Source organism: Dioscorea cayenensis, chromosome 5 (assembly GCF_009730915.1).
Source record: "Dioscorea cayenensis subsp. rotundata cultivar TDr96_F1 chromosome 5, TDr96_F1_v2_PseudoChromosome.rev07_lg8_w22 25.fasta, whole genome shotgun sequence".
Taxonomy (NCBI): Eukaryota; Viridiplantae; Streptophyta; class Magnoliopsida; order Dioscoreales; family Dioscoreaceae; genus Dioscorea; species Dioscorea cayenensis.
Window position 1 is genome coordinate 12,612,338 of NC_052475.1, and position 27,825 is coordinate 12,640,162.

At 34.4% G+C, this 27,825-nt stretch overlaps 1 protein-coding gene and 1 long non-coding RNA gene across 3 annotated transcripts; one reads left to right on the forward strand and one right to left on the reverse strand.

Moving 5' to 3' along the window:
- Positions 1 to 2,245: 2,245 nt before the first annotated feature.
- On the reverse strand, positions 2,246 to 4,659 carry LOC120259994. Its single transcript, XM_039267442.1, has 2 exons — positions 3,915 to 4,659; positions 2,246 to 3,426 (listed from the first exon to the last, which is right to left on the reverse strand). Exons 1-2 carry the CDS (start codon positions 4,657 to 4,659, stop codon positions 2,246 to 2,248), a joined length of 1,926 nt encoding a protein of 641 aa, XP_039123376.1.
- Positions 4,660 to 11,798: 7,139 nt separating this feature from the next.
- On the forward strand, positions 11,799 to 13,817 carry LOC120262414. 2 transcript variants are annotated; one of them, XR_005536773.1, is made up of 3 exons: positions 11,799 to 12,003; positions 12,114 to 12,153; positions 13,358 to 13,817. It is a non-coding gene; the product is annotated as an uncharacterized LOC120262414 (long non-coding RNA). The 2 variants fall into 2 exon arrangements; XR_005536772.1 differs by having other exon boundaries at positions 11,799 to 11,999.
- Positions 13,818 to 27,825: the final 14,008 nt, after the last annotated feature.

A 27,825-nucleotide genomic window follows, 5' to 3' on the forward strand; every position in this document is an offset into this window, starting at 1 on the left:
TTTGAATATTTATGAACTTGTACTCTATAAATATTTTGTATCTGAATGTTTTGGGGTCCCGAATAGGCGCTTTGCAAGGTCTCGTAACTTTTTCTAGACAAAAAAACTATAACAATATCAGAAATAAAAGTGCAACATAAGGATACAATAGAGGTTCAAATACAGGAATGACCAAAAAATAAAGATGTCCAAAATTCAGGATCCGGTGTTCCGACAACAAAAGCAATGACTTAAGATATAACTCCAAATAAAAAAAAAATACAACTACTGGTAAATTTCTTAGCAGTCTTTGGTGTACAAGCTCCTCATCTAAAAGAGATTTAAAACAAATTCTTGAGCTCACTATCCCATTAAGTAATCCAAAATTTGAAAACAAAAACTTGAATCTAAAATATACAGAGTAAGAAAGACTATAACATGAGTTTACCAACATTTTAAAGAAAAACCAAGCAGGTAGCATAATCAGGTTATGTGTAATCATTGAAGCACAAATATTGCAATAGGAGGATATTCAAATTAGGAATGCAAAAACAGAAAGGTAATAGATTTTCAAGTAATAGAAGATGTCTCCAAATTCATTATAAATGTCAGAGGTCATTTGTTTACCCTTGTTGACCAAAGCCAAAATAACAGAGATCATTTATTTACCCTCAATGACCCGAGACTGAATATATAAGAGGTCGTTATTATTTCACAGATGGGCTAGTGTGAAACAGCGGTTTTATTTTTCTAAAAATTCTTGACAACTTTCTCTGTGTTTATTAGACATAGACAGACTTAAGCATAGCTCATTTGGAGAGAAAATAAATATAAAAAATTTCCTAGAGTCAAGATTCAAAAATATTCATAGCATCATCAAATGTTAGCAAGCCAAATACAAAAATTCATGTTCCCACTTTAAGGAAAAATAAATAAGTAATTGTTTTCACAATAAATAAATGAAAAAAAATTAGCCACTATTTTCAACAACAAAAAACATATAAATAGTGAAAGTGCAATTAATGAATATCTAAGAAAATAATAGAAATCAGTAAGAATAACTAAATAACAAATAAATAAAAGAATTAACGGTGGCCTTTGAATGCTGAGGGAAAAAATATGGGTATCAATAATTGGCAGGATTTAAGTAGATAAACGAGTAAATAACTAAATAAAATGGCTTTGTAACTAAACCATAGGTAGATAATCATTTCACTAGCGTGATTAAGCAAGTCAACATAGGTAGTTGAGAAACAATTACAATACCCAAATAAAGAATGCATAAAAATTATCTATAATTTTATAAATTCAAAAAATACGGTAGTTTAAAGATAGATTACTTGATAAAAAGCTAAATTTAATTGAATTCTAAGATAACTCAAAACGACCTTAAATACAAGGATTGGCAACAATAAAAAAAACAAAAAAAGAATGAATACTCATACATAAATTAATTAGTACATGCATTAACTAAAGATGAATTTAATTAGTCTCAACACCTAAGAATGCATCGGAAGAAAACTAATTAATAAACCAAAGAACTATAGAATCAATTCAAATAGCTTTCAAAAAATATGTATATATAGATATACAAGCTAGACAGGGGCGGAGCCAGGATTTAGGTAGAAGGGGGGCCGAGATTAAAATGTTGAACATAATTTTTTTTTGTTGGAAACAATTCAAAAAATACATTGATTAATTATATAAACTTCTACTTACAAGCATCACAAAACAAACAAAAAACCATATTGCAAAATTGCAACTAGATAGAACATCAAACACCAAATCCAAACAAATATTGAGGTATAAACACCACTAACATTTTTTGGCCAAGGCTATCTTGAATGCTCCACTTAGACTCTATTAAATATTCTACTACTACACTACATTGAATCAACATTTGCCACATAACCTGAAACAAGATAGTAAAAGCACTCATTAAATTCAACCCAAACATCAAAACCATAACTACACAATAACTCTCAATGATAGTACAAATACAATCAACACAAATCCAATTGATACCTATAGATGCATCAATAGAAAATTGTTCCAAAACCATAATCTCACCAAATATTCTATAGTCTATAGATACACCAACTGATTTGCAAGTGACATTGTCATTGAATCAACTTCAAATAAAATGACCAAATATTGAATGAAAAGATAATATAGAAATTGGTAATTAAAAAAATTCAATTGTTCAATCAAATATATACCTCATTTCTTAAGTTGTGCTCGTCGATGTTTCATTGCATAAAAATCATCACATATCCGTGGTAAATTTTTCAGGAATCTTCTTCTCGATATAAACAATTATATAATCAGTGAGAAAACCATCTCCCATCTTGTTGCCAAGCCTTGTTTTAATAATTTTCATAGCTGAAAAAGCTCGTTTTGTGGTTGCTGTTGATACTGGAAGAGTCAAGACAAGCCGTAATAATCTGTCAATCAAAGGATAAAAACTAGACTTTCCATCCTCTGCAAACTTTTGACATAATTCACCAATAGTAGACAAGTTCTGAAAATTCGGATCTTTGTGCACATCAAGTTCATAATGTAGCAATTCATATTCTAATTGAATCTTTTCTTGCTCAGAAAAATCTGATGAATAAAATTTCTCAACAAGATTACAAATGTCCCTAGCATCAAATGACTTGAATGCATCCTTAGGATCTAAAGTTGTACTCAGTATAAGAAGTTCTGTTACTTGCTCACTGAACCTTCTATTTAATTCTTTTAACTGATAATCTATAACAGTAGTAAATATATCGATGCAATAATGATGCGATACTGTCACAGAATCTTTATGCCTTCGGGATCGAATTATGTCTGAATAAGCACCATTCATATCAGGAATTTGAATAGCTTGTCTACTACAAAAAGAAGTAACTTTTTCTAATAGAGAATTCCAACCACAATCTCTTAAATTTTGAATCAACAATTTTGTGGTAGAGACCAAGCACATGGCATTCAAAATATCTTGAGACTTTTGTTGCAAAGCTTGACAGAGTTTGTCAGTAATTCCCATAATTTCTTTCAACACATGTAGAATGAAAACAAAATCAAATGACATCAATGCTTTGAGAGCATATGTAGCATCACCTCGTTGGGAGTAAGTAGATCCTTTAATAGCTAAATCTTCAAGAACCAAAGCAGTTGCACTATACATGCGTAAAAGGCTGCATATAGAATTGAAATGACAACTCCATCTAGTATCACCAGGTCTCTGTAATGTGCCAATTTGGTTAGCTCCCCTACCGCTCTCAATCTCATCATTTGCATTCAAATTAGCAATTTCGGATACATAAGCAGACTTTTGTAACTCATCATTACGTTTACATGAAGAACACACAACATTAACAATCACATTCAAATTTCGAAAGAAAGAATGAACATCAACTTCTTCTTTAGCTGCGGCAACAAGAGCTAGTTGTAATTGATGAGCTAGACAATGAACATAATATGCGTAAGGACATTCTTGAAGAATTAAAAGCTTGTAAAACCATTCCACTCTCCACGCATATTACTAGCTCCATCATATCCTTGGCCTCAAATATTTTTGAATGTTAAGATTATGATGAGACAACCTCGAACAAATCTCTTGCTTAAGAGTGAGTGCAGGGTAGTATCTTTAACATGTACTATATCAAGAAAAGCGCTCCTTGACAAATCCATGCTTATCAACAAATCTAATAACAAGAGCCATTTGTTCTCTTCTAGATTCATCTCGAGCTTCATCAACAATCAAACAATATTTTGCATCACTAATCTCTTCTCAAATTTCCCTTTGCACCTTTCTAGCAAAGACATGTAAAATTTCTTTTTGAATAGTAGGTGAAGTGTATCTTGCATTTTGAGGGGCATTCTCTAAGACAACTTCATCTCTTCTTTATTATAAGAAGCCAAAAGCTTTATCATTTCAAGAAAATTACCTCGGTTCTTTGATCCCAAGCTTTCATCATGCCCTCTAAAAGCACACGCCTGAAATGTCAACCATCTAACAACATCTATAGAGGCTTTAGGGCGTAGGAGATTACTCAAAATTTGTTGTGAGGTTTGTTTAACCAATATTTTGTCAATATGACATGATTGATTCTTCAAATCTTCAAAGCATTTAATGGCAATATTGTGAGGAGAATTAGGACTCTTTCCCACATGAGATAGAAATGCACAATCTTTCCCACTATTCACTTTTTTCCAATTTCTAAATCCCTTTGAAGTGAATGAGCTCGACCTTTTAGAGAACAAATAACATGGAAAGCAAAAAGCAACATCTTCTTCCGGCGAATACTCTAACCAAGGAAATACTTTAAACCAATGAGCTTGAAATCGACGAGGATGATCATCTTGGCCAGAAAGTGGATATACATCCATTATAAATTGGTAAGGCCCAAACTTCATATATGCCCTACGAATTTCATCTTGTTGATTAATAGGATAATCCCAAATTTGTGGGCGTTTTCCAGGATCACGGATTAAAGCATCAATATTAACCTTTTCTTGTCCGGTTACTCCAATCTTGATAAATTTGGAAGGTGGTTGGACATGTTGCTCCAACTCCAAGATTGGTATTTCAGATGAAGATGGTTGTTGTTGATCAACATCTTCAACACTAGTTTCTTCATCATTTCTATCTTTCCTCTTGAAAAATGAATCAATTGTTTTCTTCTTAAACATCTTTCAATCCTAAAAAAATATATAAACTTATATTAACAAACCATAGTCACCATGTGTCATGTGTGGATTTGTAGTGGTACAAGTCAAATATATAGATAAAGAAAATTAAAAGGGCAACAATGCACATGCTTTCACCATTTTCTGCACTAGTACTAATACTCAACATGGGTTAAGAACTTAAGATATAAAACAGTCAAGTCCTCAAGTCATATTTTTTTTTTCAATTGCTATTCCACAAACTTCACCACCAGTTCCTATGTTTTATAACATTCTAGAAGTAATGAAGTATGTTATCAATTATAATGCAACCTATGCAAATTATTCTAGAACAGAACAATTGAACAAGTAAAGATTTCACTACTAAAATTTCATAATTGAATTTGTATCAACCATTGTTACTTTTACTTATGATTTAATATTATTTTACACAATTATATGGCCTGTATTAGAGTATTCTTATGGAAGATGGTACTAAGCTTGGTGAAAATTATATTCTCATATAACAGCCAGTGCTTAAGATGAGAGAGAACTAAAAGATGCAATTAAGAGCTAAAACGAATAAGATGGAGCTCTCCCGATACCAACAATTGAAGAATAGGGCAGTCAAAACCACTTACGGGCACCTTACAACTGTAAGGCTCAGGCAGAGAACCTTGTGGGCATGCTTATAGCTGTAATAGGAGTATAAGGATCAACAGAGGGACTAACATGTAGGACTTATGCGCGCAACTCAGACCGTAAGGGCTATCCCAAGGAATTTGCATGGAGCAACATACATTCATAATGGTGGTTGCAATCACAATCCAGAGAATATTACAGTTCAACACTTATGGCCGTAAGATAGGCTGTAAAACCAAGATAAAAGACCTTACAAATGGGACTTACGGCAGTAAGGTGGTCCATAAGCTATGTGACCCATCATCTCTAGCACCATAAAGCCTCATTCTTGCTCTCATAAGTAGCTTGTAAGTGGCTAGGTATAAAGGATTTTGACGAGGGTTTTGAAATAATCTTTTGATGGCCGAGCATTGTGAAGAAGGGAGAGTTTTCTCTAGATCATTTAAGAGTGAATCAGAAAAAAGAGAGGACTTACCTACCTTGGAGGAAAAAGGACTAGAGATGTTAAGGAGCATGTTGGTGGCATTTATTGAAGGAAAGTGGATGCTTTTCGGCAATATCATGAGGCGCAAGAGAAAAAAGGGGTTTCAATGCTTTTCAGTAACTTTTGTTGTCTCTTGTGAGTTGAATGATTATTCTTCCTTAACCGAGAACTAATTTTGTTTGCGTTTTGGCATAGTTGAACTCTAGGGTTAGCTTTGATTGACTTTAGTTGTGGTTCTTTCATGCTTTACATGGATTTCTAATTACAATCCTTTACTTTTGTATTCAATTGCGTGTTCCTTTTATCTTCAATGCTATTAAGGCAAAAGCCTTAGTTGCATGTTTGATGAGCATGCATGATGAGTCGAGAGACCCACCTAGTATAGGCAAGTGACAATTGGAGGGGATTAGTGAGTCAGCATAGATATAACGTATTTTGGAGTTGAGAGTTCTACTCACGCAATCCTTCCAGTTGATTTGGCAAGTAATTTTATACTATTTGCAATCATAGGGAGCAGATCTATAGAGAGATCTTATTTTTAGTTTTTATGATATTAAGAGTAATCACTTCTACATAATGATTGTCTACACTTTCAATTCTGTTAATCATTGTTAAGATTTCATAGAGTTCATTAATTGTGGTCTTGGGTTGTCTATATTAGCACGTAGTGGATCAGTTACTATTCATATTAAGAAAGGGGATAGTACACTTTAGGATTTCTCTCAGTTCAATTAGTATTGCTAAACTTACAACCTCTGTAATGGACATACAAAACACTAGAGGAAGTCTATGCATGAGCACCCTGTTTCCCATGCTTGTTTGATCGTATATTCTTTAGTACTTTTAATTTTTGTTTTCTTTTCATTATTTTCTTTCAAATCATAAAATTTTGAGTATGCTAGTTTTGGGACTTAGGATTACTACTAGTAGACTCTAATTTCCCTAAGGATCAATGCCTGCACTTCAACACACTTTATTACAAGATGACACATACACTTTGTCATGCCCAATCCAGTCCGTCCCACACATGACATACTGCCACAACAACCCAGGGGAGGAAAAACACCTGCCTCAACCCTAGATCGCCTTAAGGCTATTATGTTCCCTGTATAATATTCTATAACAATAAGAAATAATTTAACAATGATGACATACAACAACATTACTAAACAAGAGCAACATTGTAACCCAAGGTAGATACATGGATAATCACAACGCAAAAAGTTATAACAACAAGGATAACATCCCTCAATCACTAGGTATAACTCTCATACATCACATAGTCCTGACTGACACAATTAGGAATATCCAAGAGAAGTAAAACAAAATATGAAGGTATAACATCCTAGTGGATCCTTCTAATACATGCAAAAATATTTAAGCATCATACACAACTCAAGAGGAACACAAAATAAACTTTACCAAGCACTTCACGCTTTACCCCAATGCTATGCTATCACCTGGGAGGAAAAAGAAGAGGGGATGAGTGACTAAGTTCCTCAATGAGGGGCTAAACATGGAACTACATCTCATACATGATGGAATAAAATACAATACCAAAATATGTTTTGATTCTCAAAATATTTGCAATACTTTAAATAGCAAGTATAACATAAGAAATGCATGATAAACACTTTTTACACCATCACGGAATCCATACGAGTATGATATCCAAAGTCATACATTTCTTTAATAACTCATAGCTCAAAATGTTTAGAAATAAATAAATTAACAATTTAAAATAGTCAATAGTATCAAAACTAGCCTCGAAAACCCTCCATTCGCTAACTGCGGCCTCGGTTAGGTCAGGAGCCACCAAGATGCAGGTATTTTGGCTTTGGCTGTTGGGGAATCTGTGTGGTGACTCCGGGCACCCAACCCTGCACACCTTTCAGGCTCTCTACGCGCCCCTTGAAAGGGTGAAACCTCATCTGAGTACTCCATGCCATCCCAACTAGGTCAGCCTGTGGAAACTCTAACCCTTATTGCAGTAAGCATTGGGGATTCCCCCCCTCCCCCATGTCATAAGCAAAATATTTAAATAATAATCCAGCCTGTATGCTCAGTATATACATCAATATGATAGCATAAGTCTCATTAAGAGATCATAAGTTTTCACATAAGCAACTTTCACTCCAAAAGTCAATAACTTTATTATAACATCTTCAATGAAACCATTTTCATCAAGAACATTATACAAGTGTAATCTTTGAAAATATACTTCAAATATAGCATCATGACAATGAATTTCAATTTGGTTTATACATGCCTTTTAACTTATTATAACAAGAATATCAAGTCTTTTGAAATACATAACTTGAAAACATATATTTCAAAATATAGTGTTTCCAAACCACAAGTAATATATATAATCTTTACCAACAATCGTGAAATAAGCTAAGTCATAAATCATCATGATTTCTAGATCCCATGGAAAACATTTCAAGAATTTTAACAACAAGAAGTTTATTATTCAAAGGCAAGAAATCTAAGTATTAGAAAGCATGCTTGATTTATAGCCCGTGATTTAGTAAATCACACTACCAAATTTGGTGAGCTAGAAACCTCCGGTGTTACTTCTCTACCGGCTCTTTACCTTTGCTTGAATTCTCATCTCCTAAAAAGCAATTAAACAACCCAAAACAACAACCAAACATCATCAACAACTTGATCAACTAGAATGAAGGAAAAATGCTCAAAATGGGAAAATAATTATTTCCTAGGGTTTGCTAAGCACTCTAACAAGAAGATCTAACAAGAATGAAACTCTCACAATCCTCTAAACTAACAAGAAAAGCAAAAATAACTCAATTTGGTTCGGTGCTACAGTAACCCTAACTAAGAGATGAAAGATCTCTCTCAATTCTCAATAGATTCATGGTTTTAGAATTTCAAACTTCTTCTATACTCTAGATACAACAAAAACTAGGATTTTCCACCAATAATCTCAAAGAAATTTAACAAAAAAAGAAAGAGAGAAGAAGAAGACAAAGGGGAAGAATAACTTTACCTCAAAGCTTCTCAAAAACCCCAAGGAAAAGCACTTCTCAAAGAGAGGAAGAAGAGATTTTCGAGTTTCTTCTTGATTCAAGGCAAAGGATGACGGATTTGAGAAATATAATAAGGATTGCAATAATGGAAGGAATAATCTCTTGTCATGTGAATAATAGAAATTTATGTTTTTGTGTCATAAACTATGTTGTAGTTGAAAAAAAATAATAATAATAAAAGATACGTTTGAAAAATTAATACTGTAAAAATTTTCATTCTGCCACACAATTTACAAATACTCTCAAAATCTTTCAACATATTGCAAAATGTATCACAATATAGCTTATTTTTTTCTTTAGAAAATATAAAATGAAATGATGAATTAATTAAATTTCTTTGAAGAACGTTGCAATGTGTCACAAAGTGTCACAAACTGCGACACATTATGTGACAAATTTCTTTGAAGAACATTGTAATTTTTTCACCATTTACAAGGGCCAATGTTCTATGAAATTAATCTCATCATTGAATTTCAAAATATATTTGTTTGAATTAACAATGACTTGGTATAATGGTTCGATTCATCATTTAGGATATATCAATCTGAATATCTTAACAAATTAAATAATAATAATAATATTATTAAGTATAAATATCTTATGATTTCATCTTTCCTTTATATATACATAGATAAAATGAATCTATGTCACATTTATATATACATTTCAAATATTATTGTAATTAAATTACATAGTTATGCTATATAAGTTTTACTAACACTTAAGTAGTTCTTCATTACCCTCAATACTTAATCTGAGTGTTGGATTAAAATTCTAGCTGTTGGATATTAAATTTATGATGAAATAAGCATGCATAAATGTTTTAAGGTTGATTAGACATATATAAAAGTCATTATCTGGCTTTGAAATGTATGATAGGAAATTAATAACAACATTTGCGATAATTTGTGACGTGAGACATTTTGCAAAACTGTACAACAATAATATTTGAATTAAATTAAATCTACAATGAATTTTGCAAATAATTACAACATATATCATTGTTGTATAACAAATTAAAACTTTTATATTTTAAATATATATCATAAAAAATGAGTACTGATGGATATAAAATAAAACATGCCTTTTATATCAAAATTATAAAAAAAATGTTTTTTTTTTTCAAAAGTGTATGATTATAAATTTTTGTCTTCATATAAATTATAATTTTTTTTTCATAAAATCATAAAATTTTCTTTATATTCAGAATTTTCATATTTTATTTTTTAAAGATTATTGAAGATCAATATATAAAAATTCAGTAAGTTATAGGTATTGTTACCTATGATTATTTCTAAATAAATCATTATTAATTTTATTAAAATACTATCACTAAGATTTCTTACATTTATCTCAAATGAAAATACATTGTTATAATTAGTAGAAATATTTATTTTATTACTAAAGCTTGGAACATTTTTTTTGCGACAAGGAAAAGTAACTGTGCACAAAACATGTACTGCAATCTATTACATAATTCATACTATATCTTATATTTATTATATTCATTTGAACATGTTGAAAATGCATGGCTAAGCGTTCCAAATAAGCGATTCCTTTGAACTGCGTGCAAAACGCGCTACAAATTTTGTGACACGTTGCAATATTTGTTGTAGAATTGTGGCATTTTTTTTGTGTTGCAAATTTATATGTTGCAAATAGTGGTTTTTCTTATATTGGCGTGTATGGAGTTGCTATAGTAGAGCTCAGGGCTTCATACAACACATTCAATTATTTTCAAAGAAGCTATGGTAGGCATAATTATCTCTAATTCCTCAAAAAGATACTAGAAGAATTAACAAATATTATTATAACATAGAAATCTTAAAGATAGTTTCTTCACTCTCACCCTTTAAAATCTCAAATTTTATATAGGCTACAAATGAGACTCTTCACCTAGCTTAACGCCTAGCTTCCACAATTAGGACTCATAATTCATCTCATTAAAATACGTTCATTCTAGCACAACTCTCATCTCTTTAAATTCAATAAATTATAAGACTCCTTACATCTTTAAATAGATTTGTAGTTGAAATTCTAATAGAGTTTTGTGATGATTTTGTCTGGTGGTCTTGTGATGTTTTTGTTAGGCTTTGTTGTTGATTATTACCTGGGTTATATATATATATATATAAATATAGATATTTATTCATATATATGTTTACATGCATATTGGTATTGTATCCAAACATGTTTTATATATAGTGTGTATTCTATATTTTTGTTGTTGCATTTGTCCATGCAATTATCAAGAGTTCCATTAAATCTATTAAATCTAATCCTATATTACACCTATTGTTATTTGCATCACCACCTGTGTAATTGGTCGCAATATGTGTTGTTAGACTTTTATATGGTCCATCTTTCGTGAATTGTTTTTTAAAGATCCTTGAAGAGAAAGTGGCCCACATATTAGTTAAAGTATCGCATGACTCATTAATGTCTTTCAAGCCAAATCTGTTACTAGCTTATTTGTTAGTGCTTATTGGAAAGATGCTTACAATCTAAATGAGTGGTATATTCATCCAATAGAGTAGGATGATGATTAAGGTTTATTATTAAGGGCATGGGTTGAGTAGAAGAAAATAATATGTAATCCCTTAAGGTCAAAATTTATGTTGGTCTTTCAGTTACTTGAATTGGGTTTACATCCAAGCAAAGCTGGGGCCTAGAGTCCTTTGATTCTAATTGTCGAGCTAGATGTTTTGCCTTGTCATGTTTTGGACCAAACTAAAGTTGTTTGGAGCGTTAGATGATTTAGCAAACATTTAGCCTTGAGTTCTTAATAACTTAAAAAATATAGGAACCATAGGATTGTCATTACTTTGATTATTCATCTACCCATCATCATATCTCTATGACCTAAGAGAAGAACCTTGCCTACAACTTATTTAAGATGTTGTTAATTTATAGGCCATTGGATATCGCTACCAAAGTAGAATTACCTCCACAAGTGCATCAAACGACAGATGGTTGTGAAGATTCTGAGGTAGAGGAAAATTCTCAAGCTGTTATAACCCAGCCCGTACTGTAGCATTTTAAAAGATCAAGCACTGTAGCGAAGATACTGTAGCAACCCGAAAAATAATTCTTTTAAAATCTTCAGCCCTTCTCTTCCATTTCCCTTGCATGGCTTGTTATAAACCCTAGCCATTTCTTCCTCCTCTTCTTGCCTCTTGTTGGATAAGGTAAGTGAGTATTTTTTTTTTTTATTTCATTAATTTTCATCTTGTGTTCTTGTTCATAACCCTAGAATAACTTAGGCCTAGTGTTCTTCTTGTTTCCTTTCTTGTTATCCTTAGATTAGTAGCAGTAGAGAGGATGAGAAGAGAAGATTGCAAGGTGAGTGGGCTAACCAACTTTTAATTATCTCTTCAACCTTTTATGTGGTTCATTTGCATGAATTGTTGTGAATTTGGAATGATCATGCTCCAAGCTTGGGTTTTGTCTTGTTGGAATCCTTATCATATTTAATTGGGAAGATTGAATGTAATTGATGATCTATTTGGACATCAAAAGTTTTGTTATATTTCTACCTCATTGTTGATTTATTGGCCTTAAGATGACTTTGTTGATATAATACACTCACTACTTGTTGCCAACTTTATATTTTGTTAAGTTTAAAGCTTTTGGGGGTTAGATTGGTTGTTATCTATGCCAAGATTAGTATTTGGATCTCATGTATTAATGGGGTGATTTTTTTTCCCATATTGGGTTAAGCTAAATACTTGATTAAAGACTTTTGTAAATTGGTTGCATTCTTGTATTACGTAAGAAGGGATGTGTGGAAAGTTAGTCATTGCATATAAGATGTTTGATAAAATGCTCTTAGGTATTTAACGTGAACATTGAACATTTAAGTGTGAGAAATGATGATAAAAGAAGATGTTAGTGCAGTAGAAGTGTGGCTAGAGGAATTGTAATTTTGTATGATGGTATAAATTAAAGAAGAAGATGATGGAGATGTGTAAGTTGGAGAGGATTAAGTTATTGAAAAGGTTAATGATGATGAGGTGATACCAAGGGGTTTAATTCTAAATTTGGGTTTTTGTGCTACTCCGATTTACCACCTGGTTTTACTCAATGTATTTTATCATGTCCCTGGAACCTACTTTCATATTATCATTGATTTTATACTCAGTATTTATTTTATTCCTTACCTAGATTATTGTTTTTTGTTAATTATTTGTTATCTTAAAATTTGTCTGGCTTACTTCACTCATCTGGGATTCTGAAATTATGTAGTTCCGTTCGTGTGGGTGATTGGGTTTTATTCGTAAGTACTCTGTATTTCGACTATGATGTTTGGTTGAATGATTTATTGTATCATTTTGTTTACTTTTATTTAATTTATTATGTTTATCTAGTTATTTGTTCCTAAAAGTGAAGTCTTGGAGTTTATCAGTATTTCTGAGTTTATGTGAACTTGTGAATTTACAATTTCTAAACATGAACTTTGTGTTTTGGTATATGATTATTCATTTATTTATTTTGTTCTTGCATTAATTATTCGACATTTTTTGTCTGTATTCTGTATTTTCTGCAGTTTTAGTACATCTCTGTTCCTGGCTCGCCCAGCTAGGAGCAGTAAGTCCTAGCTATGTGCACATATTTTCTGTAGTAGCGCTATCCTTTGACTGCGGTCGAAGATCTGGCTACGGCCGTTGATATTCTGTTCTGTTCTGTTCTGACTTCATAATCGAAGATCCAGTCTCATGCTATTGATTTATGTTATTAGTCAGGGAGATGTACAAGTCTGTTTTTGCATATTTTCTGTATTTCTGACTATCTCTGTCTTTTAAGCATTTTCTGTGTCTGACTATGTCAGTCTGTATTCCGAGCATTTTATGTATTTTCATTCCACTATTATTCTGCTATTTTCCATTCATTTATTATTATTATTACCACTTCTGAAATTCTTGTTGCAGTTTGTTCGGAAGTTTTATGTTTGGTATTGTTTACTTAACCAATTTCCGTATTCTGCTGGTATTTGTGAGTTTTCCTCTTTTTTTTGCCCCACTCACTGAGTAACCGAGTTACTCAGTCTCTCTTCTTCTATCTTTTCAGGTACTCGACTCTTAGGTTGTTGTGCTTAAGACCTTGTTGTTCAGCCAGTGCTAAGATGGATCCAATAGGGTTGTCGTTTTCTTGAAAGTTTTTGTTAACCTGTATTTGTACTTTGGATTCTGTAAGTTTGTGTTGCATTTCTGTACCATTTTTATTATTTCCTATTCTACTTGTTTTGGTTGACTCTGACTAGGTCAAATATGAGGCCTTGCACCAAGTGGAGCCCAGCCCTGTTAGATGCTGCCGATCTGTCAACGGGCCCAGCTTTGGTGCTGGGGTGTGACACAAGCAGTGCCTAAAGGTCTCAATAGCCCTAATACCATACGATGTCAGGTATTGAACACAATACATGGAAGCAATTTTGGTGACAAGATAAACTCCATACATTCATTCGATTTTAGACTTTCTCATACTTTTCTTCGATGATTGATTCGCAAAAAAGTGAGGTAATGGCAAAAATAGAGAAGGAAATATCTTATGAGATAGTGAGATAGAGAGGCAATGTAGACCAAAGCTAGCTTCAGCTTTTTCAGATTTAAGCCTCTTTCACATTTGGAATTCTACATAGACTTCTAGATACCTAGAGTTTATATTAGAGTTCACTAGCTTAGACTAGTCAACTATAACTATTTAGCTAAATTGATAGCATATGACTCAACAATTTTGTTGCTTCAAGAACATACCTCTTTCAATTTTTCCTTATTTTTTGTTTGGATCATGCTTTCTCCACTTGGTTTAATTGTTCTTCCATTTGCTGAGGTGTTCCCTTTCAGTGTCTTCCTTTGATTTTTTGTGGAAATTATTTTCTAAGTTCAAAGTAAGTTTAAATTGGAAAACAGTTTTAATTGTGTTATCTTTCCTTCTAAGCTTTTTTGTTCATGAAATTCTAGATATCACATCAATTGTTCATCAGACTAAGTGCAAAGATCTCTAGTTTCTCAATAGCCATACAACCTCATTTTATTCACCACCTTGATGGCTTTTGAGAAGTAATTTATAAGTTCTTGCATAGATGTATTTGGTTATTACTATTTAATGCACTTTGCATGTGTTTATGGAATCACTATAAGAAATTATTTTTTTGGTGGTAACCAAAGTTGTTACTAAAAGCAGTAATTTTAGTCACTAATATTAATAGTGACCAATTTTTTATGTCATCACTTGTCATCACAAAACTATGTGACCATAAGTACTCAAAATTTTGTCGTCAAATTGTTCTCACTAAAAATGTTAGTATTTGTGGAAAAACTATATTGTCACAAAAACCTTACTATTTGCGATTATTTTGTTAACACAAAAAAAAACGTCACTAATGTTTTATAGAGATAGTGTCATTTGTTTATTATTGTCATAAATGAAAGTATTAATTTAATGATAGTGCTTTATAGTTTCAACTTCTGCTAGAATTTGACTTTTTCTTAAAATTTAAATGTTATTATCTCTTCTTTATGTTTATTCTACATATTTTAAAAAAAAATTAAAATCTAATATTATAATTTTTAAAATTGAAAAAAAAATCTAATTTAATTACAACTCCATACCAATATTTTTTCTCAATTGGGAAGAGACCAAGTTTCATGTTCCATTTGGTTTTTGTTGTTTTAAATAGATTAAAAAATCATGATAGAAGAAAAATCACATAATCAAAATCCAAACAACATATTGCTACTATGAAACCTACTATTCAAAGTGCCAAAAAAGAAAACACTAGCAAAAGATCATCAATGTAAAGAAGTCAATAAATCTAACTTTGAAGATAAAAAATAAAGCACAATAATAATTATCTCTTATCCATCGGTTCAACTAAGCAAAAGAACTTATGAATATGAAAACATGAAAATCTTATTAAGATCAATAGAATGCATGTCTACATCTAAAGCTAGTTGAGTTACTGTGGGTCACCAAATCAAATAAAGCTAAACTATTGCCATAGATCACCATAGGCACATAAGTACTCAAGCCTTCACTATCTGCTTTTATTCCATTTATATGATATGTTCGTTGAGGATATCTATCATTTTAAATTTATTAAAAAAATTTATATTATCTACTAGATTTTGTTTTGTGAGATTTTGGTAAATATTTATATAATTTAAATTTAAATTTAAAAAGTTTTTCTCTAATAATCATAGGTATGATCTAAACTAAAGGGGTGTTTTCTAGGGCTTGAAAATATAAGAAATTGTGGGGGGGTTTATTATGGTCACCCTGTTCCTAACAAAGATGAGGAAAGAAAGACAAGTTGAATTTCTTTAAGCCGATTTGATTGTTTTTAATGTTTAATAAGATATTTAATGCTACAAAATCTCAAAAATAAATATATTACACAAAAGCTTTATGTCTCACAGACCTATAAATTTCAATTCCTTGAAAATATAAATTTTGAGGGTTAGGTATAATTGGAGAATATATTTTTTTACATTAATTTTTATCTCATATTTTAAGAAATATTTTGAAATTTTGAATATTTTTTGTTTTTAAAAAAATTTATATGTATATAAATATGTTGAATATACATTACTTATTAGTTTTCTGAGAGCTTCGATTTGTGCTCCAAAAAGAATACTTTTAAGACTACAATGGTAATCTTTCTTTCATGACAATATTTAGTAGACACTCACAAAAAGTAAAATATTAAATGAGAAAAAATATTTTTGTCAAAATAAATCAAACTATTAGTGACAATAAAATTTGTTGACACATTAATATTTCATTCTCACCTAAATTACTTTGGCACCATATTCCATATAGATATGTGACAAATTTAGTAACAAAACAATTGTGCCATTAATAGTGATAATGTAATTGTGAGAGATTCTAAATCTTCATGATTATAATTGTATTAGTGACAAAAAATAAATCATCACAATTAACTTAAACTATGATGTTGATTTTTTTTAATCACAAAAACTCATATTTGTGACAAAATGATAGGCAAGCACAGAAAAATTGTCACTTAATGTCTTAATTCTTGTAATGAATATATGATTCGAATTGGTGCTTAATTTACTTCTATTTTGAATTTAGGCTGAAATGAGGACACATGTGATAAGTGCATCAATGTACTTATAATACTACTACTATCATTTACATTGGCATGTTTATTGGATGGAATGTTGGCAAATTGGTACATAGTTTGTTGTTTTGATGTGTCCAAGGCATGAACATATTGTGTGGTGCACAAGGGCATAATATGAGGCAATTATAGAAGAAGAACACCTCAACGATATAATAAGGAAATTAAACCAAAGCACAGGCTCTTATGATGGAACTTTACGCTTAGGCATATAGCTATAAGTCTTAGACAAAAGAGCTTGTTGGAGGATGTAACCCTGTAATCCAAAGCATAAGAGTGACACAAAAGAGCTTATGGGTAGAGTTTACACCCGTAAGCTAGACTGTAAGGGACAAATAGAGAAGTCTATGGCTTTGCTTATGCCCGTAATGTTAGTTACAAGTGCTTTACAAAAGCACCAACAATCTAAGTTTTATACTAATAGCTGGATAGTAAGGCATGAACAAAAGATGATATGGGCTATTGTTTATGCCATAAGTGACCTATAAAATTGGTCTCATTTCATCTCCACCTTCTTATGTTCTTGGCTTGTAAGGAACCCTTGTAAATAAAAGGGTATAAATAGGGCTTTTTAGGGTTTTGGAAGGATCTTTTAGTAGCTAGGCAATAGAGATACAAGAGGAAGATGATGTGTTCTCCGCAAGTATATGGTGGTTGCACACAAGTAGTAAAGTAGTACCTGGTGAGGGGTAGGGTTGTCGAACCACGAGTGAGAGGTAGGGTTGTTGAACCACAAGAATTGGACTTAAAGTACTAATTTATTATCCGATGATCAGTTAAACAAAGATTGGATTGAGGTTGAATTAAAAGCAAACAACAAAGGAGAGAAACAATGGTAGTGACAAGAGGGGTTAGGATCGAGATTTCAACAACAGAAGAGCAATTCCTCAGGATGATTCCTATGAGTTATAGCATGATGACTTGATCCTAAAGCTTACCAAGTACATTATATGGCTCAAGTGTGTGCTCAAGAGTAATGTTGTATCTATGGTTCTCAAATACACCCAGTTTTGCTAAGATAACTAGATTACCTAAGCAACTATGCAATTCAAACACATCAAGTTATGCAAACATAAGATTAACACAAGAAACCAAAAAAAACTCCGTAAACATTAGAATGAAGTAGTCAAAGCATACAAAACAACATAGTTCATATCCCGGGGCATCGTGAACAGTTAGCCCCTTATGGATGGGTACAATGAGGGAAATAAAGATGAAGAACTAGAGAAAGAAGACATGACTCCCTTTTTCTCAAGATAATCTTCCTCGCTGAGCTCCATATGCTAACCCTACTTCTCTTGTCCCTCTGATAAGTGCTTGAGTAGACATATTTTTCTATATGTTTTACATGCATTGAGCATCATTTTTATCATGGTTTATGTCTCATATTGTGTATTTGGTGTTCTTCTATGCAATTAGGTTGTGAATGCCTTGAAGTGTCAAAAGGAAGCAAAGATAGCCTATAAAGACATATTGTTGGGAGTTCTTGTTCAATTCAAGGGTTAAGGCACAAGAGGAGTTCATGAATATATAAATGTGTGCCATTTTCCAAGGAGATTCAAGCCAATTCGCTAGTTGGAAGGGCACAAAGGCAATCACATCTTCATGCTCCTTCTCTTTGTGAAGAATGCAAGACCCTTCAAGGATGAGTCGACAAAGAAAAGTCTTATAGCCTACCACATGGACGTGTGCCTGGCCATGTGGCCTCAAGAGAAGAGTGTTTGGACCGTGGTTGTTAAGAGGACTGTAGCTAAGTGACGTAGCAAATACTGTAACATTTCACTGTAGTAGCATTGTAGCAGAATTATTGTTCACGTAACCACGTGAAAATTTCATGTGAGCCTGTGGAAATTCCTGCAGCCTATGTGGGCGCGTGAAAAATCCACACAGGCACATGAAGGCACATGAAAGCCGTGTTTTGTGATTATAAATAGGCTGATTGCCCTATTCTTTGATGATTTTTTGCAGGGCTTTTTGCGAGCACTCTAAGGGCAAGGCGACTAGGGTTCTAAAGGAGGTCTTTGATGATATTGGGGGCCGTTCTTCACAAACTTTGATCGATCTTCTCTCCATCATAGCATCGAGGGGGCCTTTTGTAACCTAGCTTCAGAGGAGGATTCTTCAAGACGTTGAGCGACCCATCAAGGCCATCATCATGTATTCAAGGGGGTTTTTCTCTATGGTTTACATTACTATTCATTGTATTAATCTTTGTTTTGTAACTTGCCCCATGGAGGGCTAAACCCTAGTAGGTATTTGGGTATGTGAACCTTAGGATCTTATCTTTTATATTGATTTGCTTTATGTTTCTATTAAATCCGACTTGATTTGAGTTTTAATCTTGTGTTATCATGGCTTGCATGTTTTATTGATCCTTGTGGTTGACTATCTATGCTAGATTTGTTACTTTGAAGAGAGAGAGGTCTCTATTAGAGTTAGAACATCGAAGGTTAAAGAGGATTGAGAGGATGAGTAATGAGATTGTGGAGTGTTCTCTTTTTCCCTTCCGACGAGTGTTTTCTATCTCTGTATTCCCTAGATTCTATGCAACCATATTTGGTGTGAAGCGTGATATTGATAGATTTCTCCGTCGGGATCTTGTAGGGGGTTAGGGATCTTTCCCCTAGAGATAGGGTTAGATCTACTTATAGGAATCGGTTTGACTCTTGGGTATCCACAATCATATGGTGTGTAAGGTGTTGAGATTGAGTGATTTCTCCATCGGGATTTTGTGGGGACTAGTATCGGTGGCTTGGAGGCAAGGGCCAATTGTTCTTGGATTACTTCAACTCATTAAACTCGGTTTAGAAGCATTTAGCAAGTTTTGAGCTTCATGTTAGATCCTAGGGGGAGCATTGCCCGGGTACCTCACCTTTATTGATTAAGATCTCTTTTTACTTTCTCTCTTGCCCACTTGCTTGCTTATTAGTGTTCTTGCAATTAATCCATTTCACTACATCCATTGATTCCAACTAGATATCTAAGAATTGCTTACTACTAATACTTCCGTTTTATGTGGATTCGACTACCCACTTACCGGGGTATTTTATTACTCCAACACCCGTGCACTTGTTTATTACACATGTAATTCGGATCTTGTCAAGTTTTTGGCACCGTTGCCGGGGAACGGGATATTAGGAACACTAGGACTTGGTTACTTTAGTCTTTCACAATTTTCATTTGCTTTTCTACTTCACATTTCTCATTTTTTCCCTTTCTATTTCTTATTTCCATTGGTGAACAGTAATTCCTGGTTTCTATTCTATTTCAGGACCATGTTCAACGAAGCATAATGGAAACATTGAAGGAAATGATGCCATCCAATGAGAAGAAGATGGAACAATTTGTGGCATGCCTTGATCCGTGTAAGCAACATGATGAAATTCTGAGTTTAAGGACAGCTGAGCTACAAGAGACGAATGAGGAGTTTGAAAGGCAATATCAAGGTATCGAATTGTCAAGTTTGTTGGAGTGTAATGAAAAATCCGCATTCATCTCTCTTAGAAATGGGGCAGAATATAAGTCGGAAGAGATTCCAACATCTTTTTCGATGGTATTTGCAGCAAAATGTGTTGGGTTTAAATCTGGGTCAGATGTAGAAGATGAGGACATAGTTTGTATTGAATCAATTTCGTCAATTGAAGTGTGTGGTTTGGATGATCAAGTGGATGATGAAGATAGTTTGGATGTCCTCGAGGTAGATAGGCTAGAACAAGAGATGCTTGAAGGAGAAGTAGAAGACACTTCAAAGGGGTTTGAAGAAATTGAGCGGAAACAAGCAAATCGGCTACGACCTTCAGTCGAAGAATTTCCCTAGTTAGAGTCGAAAGAATTGCCGGAACACTTGAAGTATGCTCTTCTGACTGAGGGATCAAAGTTACCTGTGATCATTGCTTCGAGTCTTTCTCCAGAGCAAAAAGAATAGCTGGTGACTATGTTAAAGTTGCACAAAACAGCTATAGCCTGAAAAATTTCAAATATTAAAGGAATCAACCCCTCCTTTTGCACTCACAAAATTTTGATGGAAGGCAATTACAAAACCGTGATTCAACCTCAACAAAGACTGAACCCAAACATGAAGGAGGTAGTAAAATCAGAGGTGGTGAAGCTCCATGATGCAAGAATTATTTACCCCGTTTTGGGTAGCGCTTGGGTGAGCCCAACGCAAGGGGTACCTAAGAAAGGTGGCATGATGGTGATAAAGAATGAGCAAAATGAGTTAATTCCGATGAGAACGATCACAGGATGGCGTGTTTTCATTGACTATCAGAGATTGAATGATGCCTGACAATGCCCTTTTGCGTGTGTACCACAAGTGCACGTGTTTGTCGAAGTAATAATACCCTGGCGAGTGGGTAGTCGAATCCACAGGGAATAATAATTAGAAACACAAAGATTGCTACTTAACTAGAATGAAAATGAATTAATAGTGATGTGAATAAGAATCAATGCAAATAGAAATAAGAAAAGAAGAAGGAGATGCAAATAAAAGTTAGGAGAGGCAATCGACGATAAATGGGCACCCGGACATTGCTCACCCTAGGACTATTTTGTTTAAAGTGCAAGACCAATCATTATGTTTCCTAACTAATGTCTAATGAGTCATGGAGATTCTTAAACACACGTCCCAAAACTTAAGATCAACCATAACTAACCCTATACTATGCCCTGGTGGAGAAATCTCTCAGTCTCGACACCTCACACTGTGCTAGGTTGCTTTAGGCTTTAGGGATTCCAAATGATAAACCCTATTCCTTAAAATAGATCTAACCCTTTGGTCCAGGCAAAAGACCCCTCGTCATAATTAAGCCCCAGATACTAAGGATTACTTTAACGCTTCACTCTGTTTCTTGTACAACTAAGCCCCAACGGAGTTCATCTCTTAGCATTTCACTCTATTGTGACCGCAAAGAACTCTTGAAACGTGGAGGTAGGATAAATCACACCGGAGGGGAAAGAGGATGTTTTGCTACCTCTCGACTCACCCTCTCAACCCTCTCCAATCTAGTATTGTCTAACCCTCATGGTGTGTCACTCATCCACAAGGATTACCAAAATGGATTCTCAACCCTAGTATCACTCTAAGGGAAAATCAACTCAACAAGCAATCAAGATTGGAACTCAATTAAAACATCAATTAATAAAAGCACAGTAAGAGGTCAAAGAAACAATATCATCCAAGGATTTACAAGCCCAAGTACCCACTAGGGGTTTAGCTTTCCACGAAGCAAAAATACAATCAATAATGAAATGAGCAAATGAAAGCTTCCCCAATAACTCTCTTTCGAAGGAAATGCGGTGTCGAATGTCGTAAACCTCTCCAAAATCCTAGCCAAACCCTCTCTAAACCCTAACCACAGGCGCCTCCAAAGGTGAGAAATGATAGGCCAAAGGATGGAAAGAAGGATCCCTAAATCGGGCTGAAATCGTGCCTTAAATGGGGCTGGAATTGGGCATCCATACGGGCGTGTGGAATTTCCACACGCCCATGTGAATCTAAAGAAATTCATTCTACAGCGGCCTTTGAACAGTAACTATAGAGTAAAGTGCTACAGTGATTTACTATAGTATTTGCTACATTACTCCGCCAAAATACTCCCGAATCCACACTTTTCATTGAGGCAACATAAACGGGCATGATAAGTGCTTGTGTGTTAAGAATGTGAAGTTTTCTTTCCTTACGATGAGCATTACTTTTATCAGGTTTAAACACTAATACATGTGTATTTGTGTTCTTTTACGCATGTAGAGTTGTGAAGCTAAGTATCAAGAAAAGAAGCCAAAAGTAGATCGTGAATGCACTATTTGGTGGAATCTTAGAAGGAACAAACGCGAAGACAAGTGGGGCTCTAAGATACGTGAATGTGTGCCAACCTCCATGTATTCAAGCCATTACAATAAGTTGGAGAGGTACGAAGGCAGTCACATTTACATATCCAACTTGTGCAATGATAGCAAGATCTTCACCAATGAACCCATTTATTGAAGAAGCGACGCGATCTACGACATAAACGTGTGCTTGTTTATGTTGCCTCGATGAGAAATGTGGAATTGTAAATATTTTGGCGGAGTACTGTAGCAAATCAAGATAGTAATACAATGTAGCAGTTACTGTTCACAACCGGCCGAAAATTAGGTTTCTAGAGAATCAACAAGCTTGTGGAAATTTCCAATGCTCGTGTGGAATTCCACAAGCCCGTGTGGAGAATCCATAGGGGTGTGTACATGCTTCATTCCAGCCCTAGTTAAGCCGCGATTCAGCCCGATTTTGGGATCCATCTTTCATCCTTCTTTCCAACTTTTCCCTATCTTTTGAGAGGCTGTCGGCTAAGGTTTTGAGGGGCTTTTGGCAAGTCTTTGGAGTGGTTCTACGGATTCGACACTGCGCTCCGCTTGGAAGAAGGTTATTGGTGGAGTTTTCGTCAGTACCAATCCGATGAATACTGAGGGGACCTTTGGAGAAGACGAGGCTACTCCACAAGACCATCATCATGAATACTGAGGGGGTTTTTTGTGGATTACTTGTTTTTACTTTCGATTTCATTATTGATTGTATTTTGCTCCATGGATGTTATTATTTATTTGACTTTTTATTATGCTTTCCTTAATTGATGTCTTTAATTGATTTTCAATCTTGAATGCTTGTTGCATGATTTCTTCCTTAGAGTGACACTAGGTTTGAGAGTCTATATTGGTAACCTTTGTGAGTGAGTGACACACCATGAGGGTTAGACATTGCGAGATTGGAGAGGGTCAGAGAGGGTGAGTCGAGAGGTAGCGAAGTGTCCCGTTTCCCCTCTCGATGTGATTTATCCTACATCCATGTTCCAAGAGTTCTTTGCAGTCATAATAGAGTAAATGGGCTAAGGGATGACCTCCGCTGGGGCTTAGTTGCACAGGAAATGCAGTGAAGCGTTGAAGTGACTTTAGCACCTAGGGCTTAATTTCAACTAGGGGTCTTCTCTTTTGCCTAGACTAAATGGTTAGATCTACACATAGGAATAGGGTTTATCACCTAGAATCCCTAGAGCGTCTTGCAACTTTACACAGTGTGAGGTGTTGAGACTGTTTGATTTAACCACCGGGGCATAATGTAGAGTTAGTCACTGTTGACCTTAGGTTTGGGACAGTGTATTTAAAGGATGTCCAGGACTCATTAAGCATCAATTAGGAGATATAATAATTAGTCTTGCACTTGAAACATTAGTCATAGGGGGAGCATTGTCCGAGTACCCCACATCTATCGATTGCCTTTCTTCTCATTTTATCGTGCCTCTCTTTCTTATTTCTTTTAGTCTTTTCATATCGATCTTATTTACACCATCATTAATTAAGTCTCATCCTAGTTAAATAGCTATTGTTGTGTTTCTATTCACTATTCCTTGTGGATACCATACTCACTCACCTGGGATTTATTACTTCGACAAACCCATGCACTTGCGGGTCACACGCAAGGGGTGTTGTCAGGGCACATGTCCATGCTGTACATCGTATTGCATCTTCAAATAAAAACACATTTGACAATAATCTTGCTAGAATTGCACAAGTCAGAACATATGAGTGTGATTGCCTTTGTGCCCCTCTAATTTGCATATTCACTTGAGCATAACGGAGGTTGGCACACACTCACATGTCATTGAGCACAACTTGTGTCTTCACATTTGTTCACTCTAAGATTCCATCAACAAAGTGCAAACGCAATCTACTTTGGCTTCTTTCTTCCATACTTGTCTTCACAACCCTACATGAACAAAAGTAACACAAATACACATGTATTAGTGATAAAATCTGAGAAAAATAATGCTCATCGTAAGAAAAGAATACTTCGTATTACTAATACACAAGCACTTATCAATGCCACATGAAAGGATCACTTTCCATTGCCATTCATTGATCAAATGTTGGAGTGCTTAGCTGGCCACAAATTCTATTGTTTCCTAGATGGTATGTCGGGGTATTTTCAAATTCTAATCGCCCCCAAAGATCAAGAGAAAATAACCATCACTTGCCCATTTGGTACTTTTTCATATAGAAGAATGCCATTTGGACTTTGTAACATTCCTTCTAGTTTCCAAAGATGCAGGACGACCATTTTTGATGACTTGTTAGGAGATATAATGGAGGTTTTCAAGGATGATTTTTTGGTATTTGGAAATTCTTTTGAGACGTGCTTAAAGAATCTTGAGAAAGCACTTATGCGGTGTGAAGAGACAAATTTGGCTCTAAATCGGGAGAAGTGTCACTTCATGGTACAAGAGGGGATTGTCCTTGGTCATAAAATTTCTAGTCAAGGAATTGAAGTTGATCGGGTGAAGATCGAAACTATTAAAAAACTACCTCCTCCAACTAATGTCAAGGCAATTAGAAGTTTCTTGGGGCATGCAGGTTTCTATAGTCGATTCATTAGAGACTTCTCCAAGATAGCTCAACCACTGACCAAGTTGTTGGGTTAAGATGCCCCATTTGAATTTAATAAATATTACTTGCTTGCTTTCAACTTGTTAAAGGAAAAACTCATACAAGCACCTATCCTCATTTCAACGGATTGGAATCTCCTTTTGAACTCATGTGTGATGCTAGTGATCATATTGTAGGGGTTGTTTTGGGGCAGAGAAAAGACAATCATTTTCAGCCAGTTTATTATGCAAGCAAGAGCTTGACAAGTGCCCAAGAGAACTACACTACCACTGAAAAGGAATTGCTAGCTCTGGTATTTGCATTTGACAAATTCAGATCATACCTTATTTCTCGCAAGTGATTGTCTTCATGGACCATTCAACACTAAGTTACCTAATAAACAAGCCCGATGTAAATTCAAGGTTGATTCATTGGGTCTTGTTATTACAGGAATTTGATGTTGAAATCAGGGACAAGAAAGGGGCTGAAAATGTGGCTGCAAATCATCTATCTCGTCTTGAAGGTTTAGAAAAACATGGGTCATTGAAAACTGAAATTAATGACTCATTTGCTGAGGAACATTTGTATAGTCAATAGGAAATTTCAAAGTTGATACTTAGTGGTTCGCCAACTTCGCCAATTATCTTTCGGGGAGAGTTCTTCCTAAAGGACTTTCCTTTCAACAAAAGAAGAAGTTCTTTGCAGATTTGAAGCATTTTTCTTGGGAGAATCCCTACCTTTTCAAAATGTGTGTAGATCATACAGTGCAGAGATGTGTCTCATGAGAGGTAGAATGGGAAATTCTAGCTCATTGTCATTCGGGGCAAGTTGAAGGCCATTATGCTTCAAGAAAGTTAGCTGAAAAGGTCTTATCAGCGGGTTTTTATTGGGTAACTTTATTCCAAGATGCAAGACAATTTATACATAGTTGTGATAATTGTCAACGAGCAGGAAATTTGTCAAGACCTGATGAGATGCCACAAAATCCAATTCAGTTTTGTGAGTTTTTTAATGTGTGGGGCATCCACTTTATGCGGTTAATTCCTAACTCCAATGGTAATCATTACATCCTAGTCGCCGTGGATTATGTGTCTAAGTGGGTTGAGGCTCAAGATTCTCCCATAAGTGACGCTAGAATGGTGGTCAAGTTCCTTAAGAGATTGTTCACTCGTTTCAGGACTCCTAGGATCATCATAAGTGATCAAGGGACTCATTTTTGCAATGCCAACTTGAGAAAATTCTAAAAAGATACGGTGTATACCATTGTCTTGCTACTCTTTATCACCCTCAAACAAGTGGGCAAGTGGAGGTAACTAATCAAGAATTGAAGAGGATTTTATCAAAGTCGGTGGAGCATAATCGGAAAGATTGGTCAGAATGGCTAGATGATACATTGTGGGCATATCGGATAGCATACAAAACTCCGGTGGGAACCACACCATACAATTTGGTTTATGAAAAAGCATGTCATCTACCGGTAGAGCTTGAACAGAAAGCATATTGGGCAATTAAGGCAATGAACTTTAGCCTTGCATAGGCTGGTGACCAAAGAAAGCTTCAGTTGAATGAATTAGATGAATATAGATTGAGAGCCTATGAAAATGCAAGAATCTTCAAGGAAAGGATGCATTTTTGGCATGACAAACACATTAAAGTACACAAGGACTTCAAAGTAGGTGATCGAGTATTACTCTTTAACTCCCGTTTGAAATTGTTTCTGGAAAATTGAAGTCAAGATGGTCAGTTCCTTACAAGATCACTCAAGTATTTCCACACGGTGCTATTGATATCACTCACCCTGAGAAAGGAACATTCAAGGTAAATAGGCATAGATTGAAACTCTACTTCGAAGGAAATGTGCAATCTGTAAAAAAAGAGATTTTTCATCTTTATGAGCCACCATGAGGTAAGGACAGGTACATCAAGCTAAGTGACGTTAAACAAGCGCTTCTTGGGAGGCAACCCAAGTTTTTGGTTAGTTTTAAGACTTAAAAATTAATTTTAGCATTAATAAATTCATGAGTTTGTACCTTGATGAATTTTTGTTGTTTGTTAGTGTTTTCATGGAATTTTTTGGTGATTGGAAAAAATTTTCATGTGTATGACATGGTTTAGGGTGATTTTAATGTTTGAAGTTGAAAAATTGGTGTTAATTTGAAGTTTCGAGCCTTGTGTGGACTGTCTGTAGAAATTTTGCAGCTCATGCTGCTGTCTGGATTTTCCATGCAGTAGTGTACAACACCCATGCGTGGTGTGGAATTTCCACACCTCCATGTGCCTATATGAAGATGAAGGGACACTATGTATTGTTATTCTCCCCAACACACCTCTTCATCTCCCATCTCTTCATCTCTATAAATCTCATTTCTTAGATGCCAAAACTAATTTTCGTCAAATCCTTGGAGGTTTAGACGTGATTTGCTGGCCTTTTTACTGAGTTTTCCTTTCCGATTCGCACCAGTAATCTCTCATTT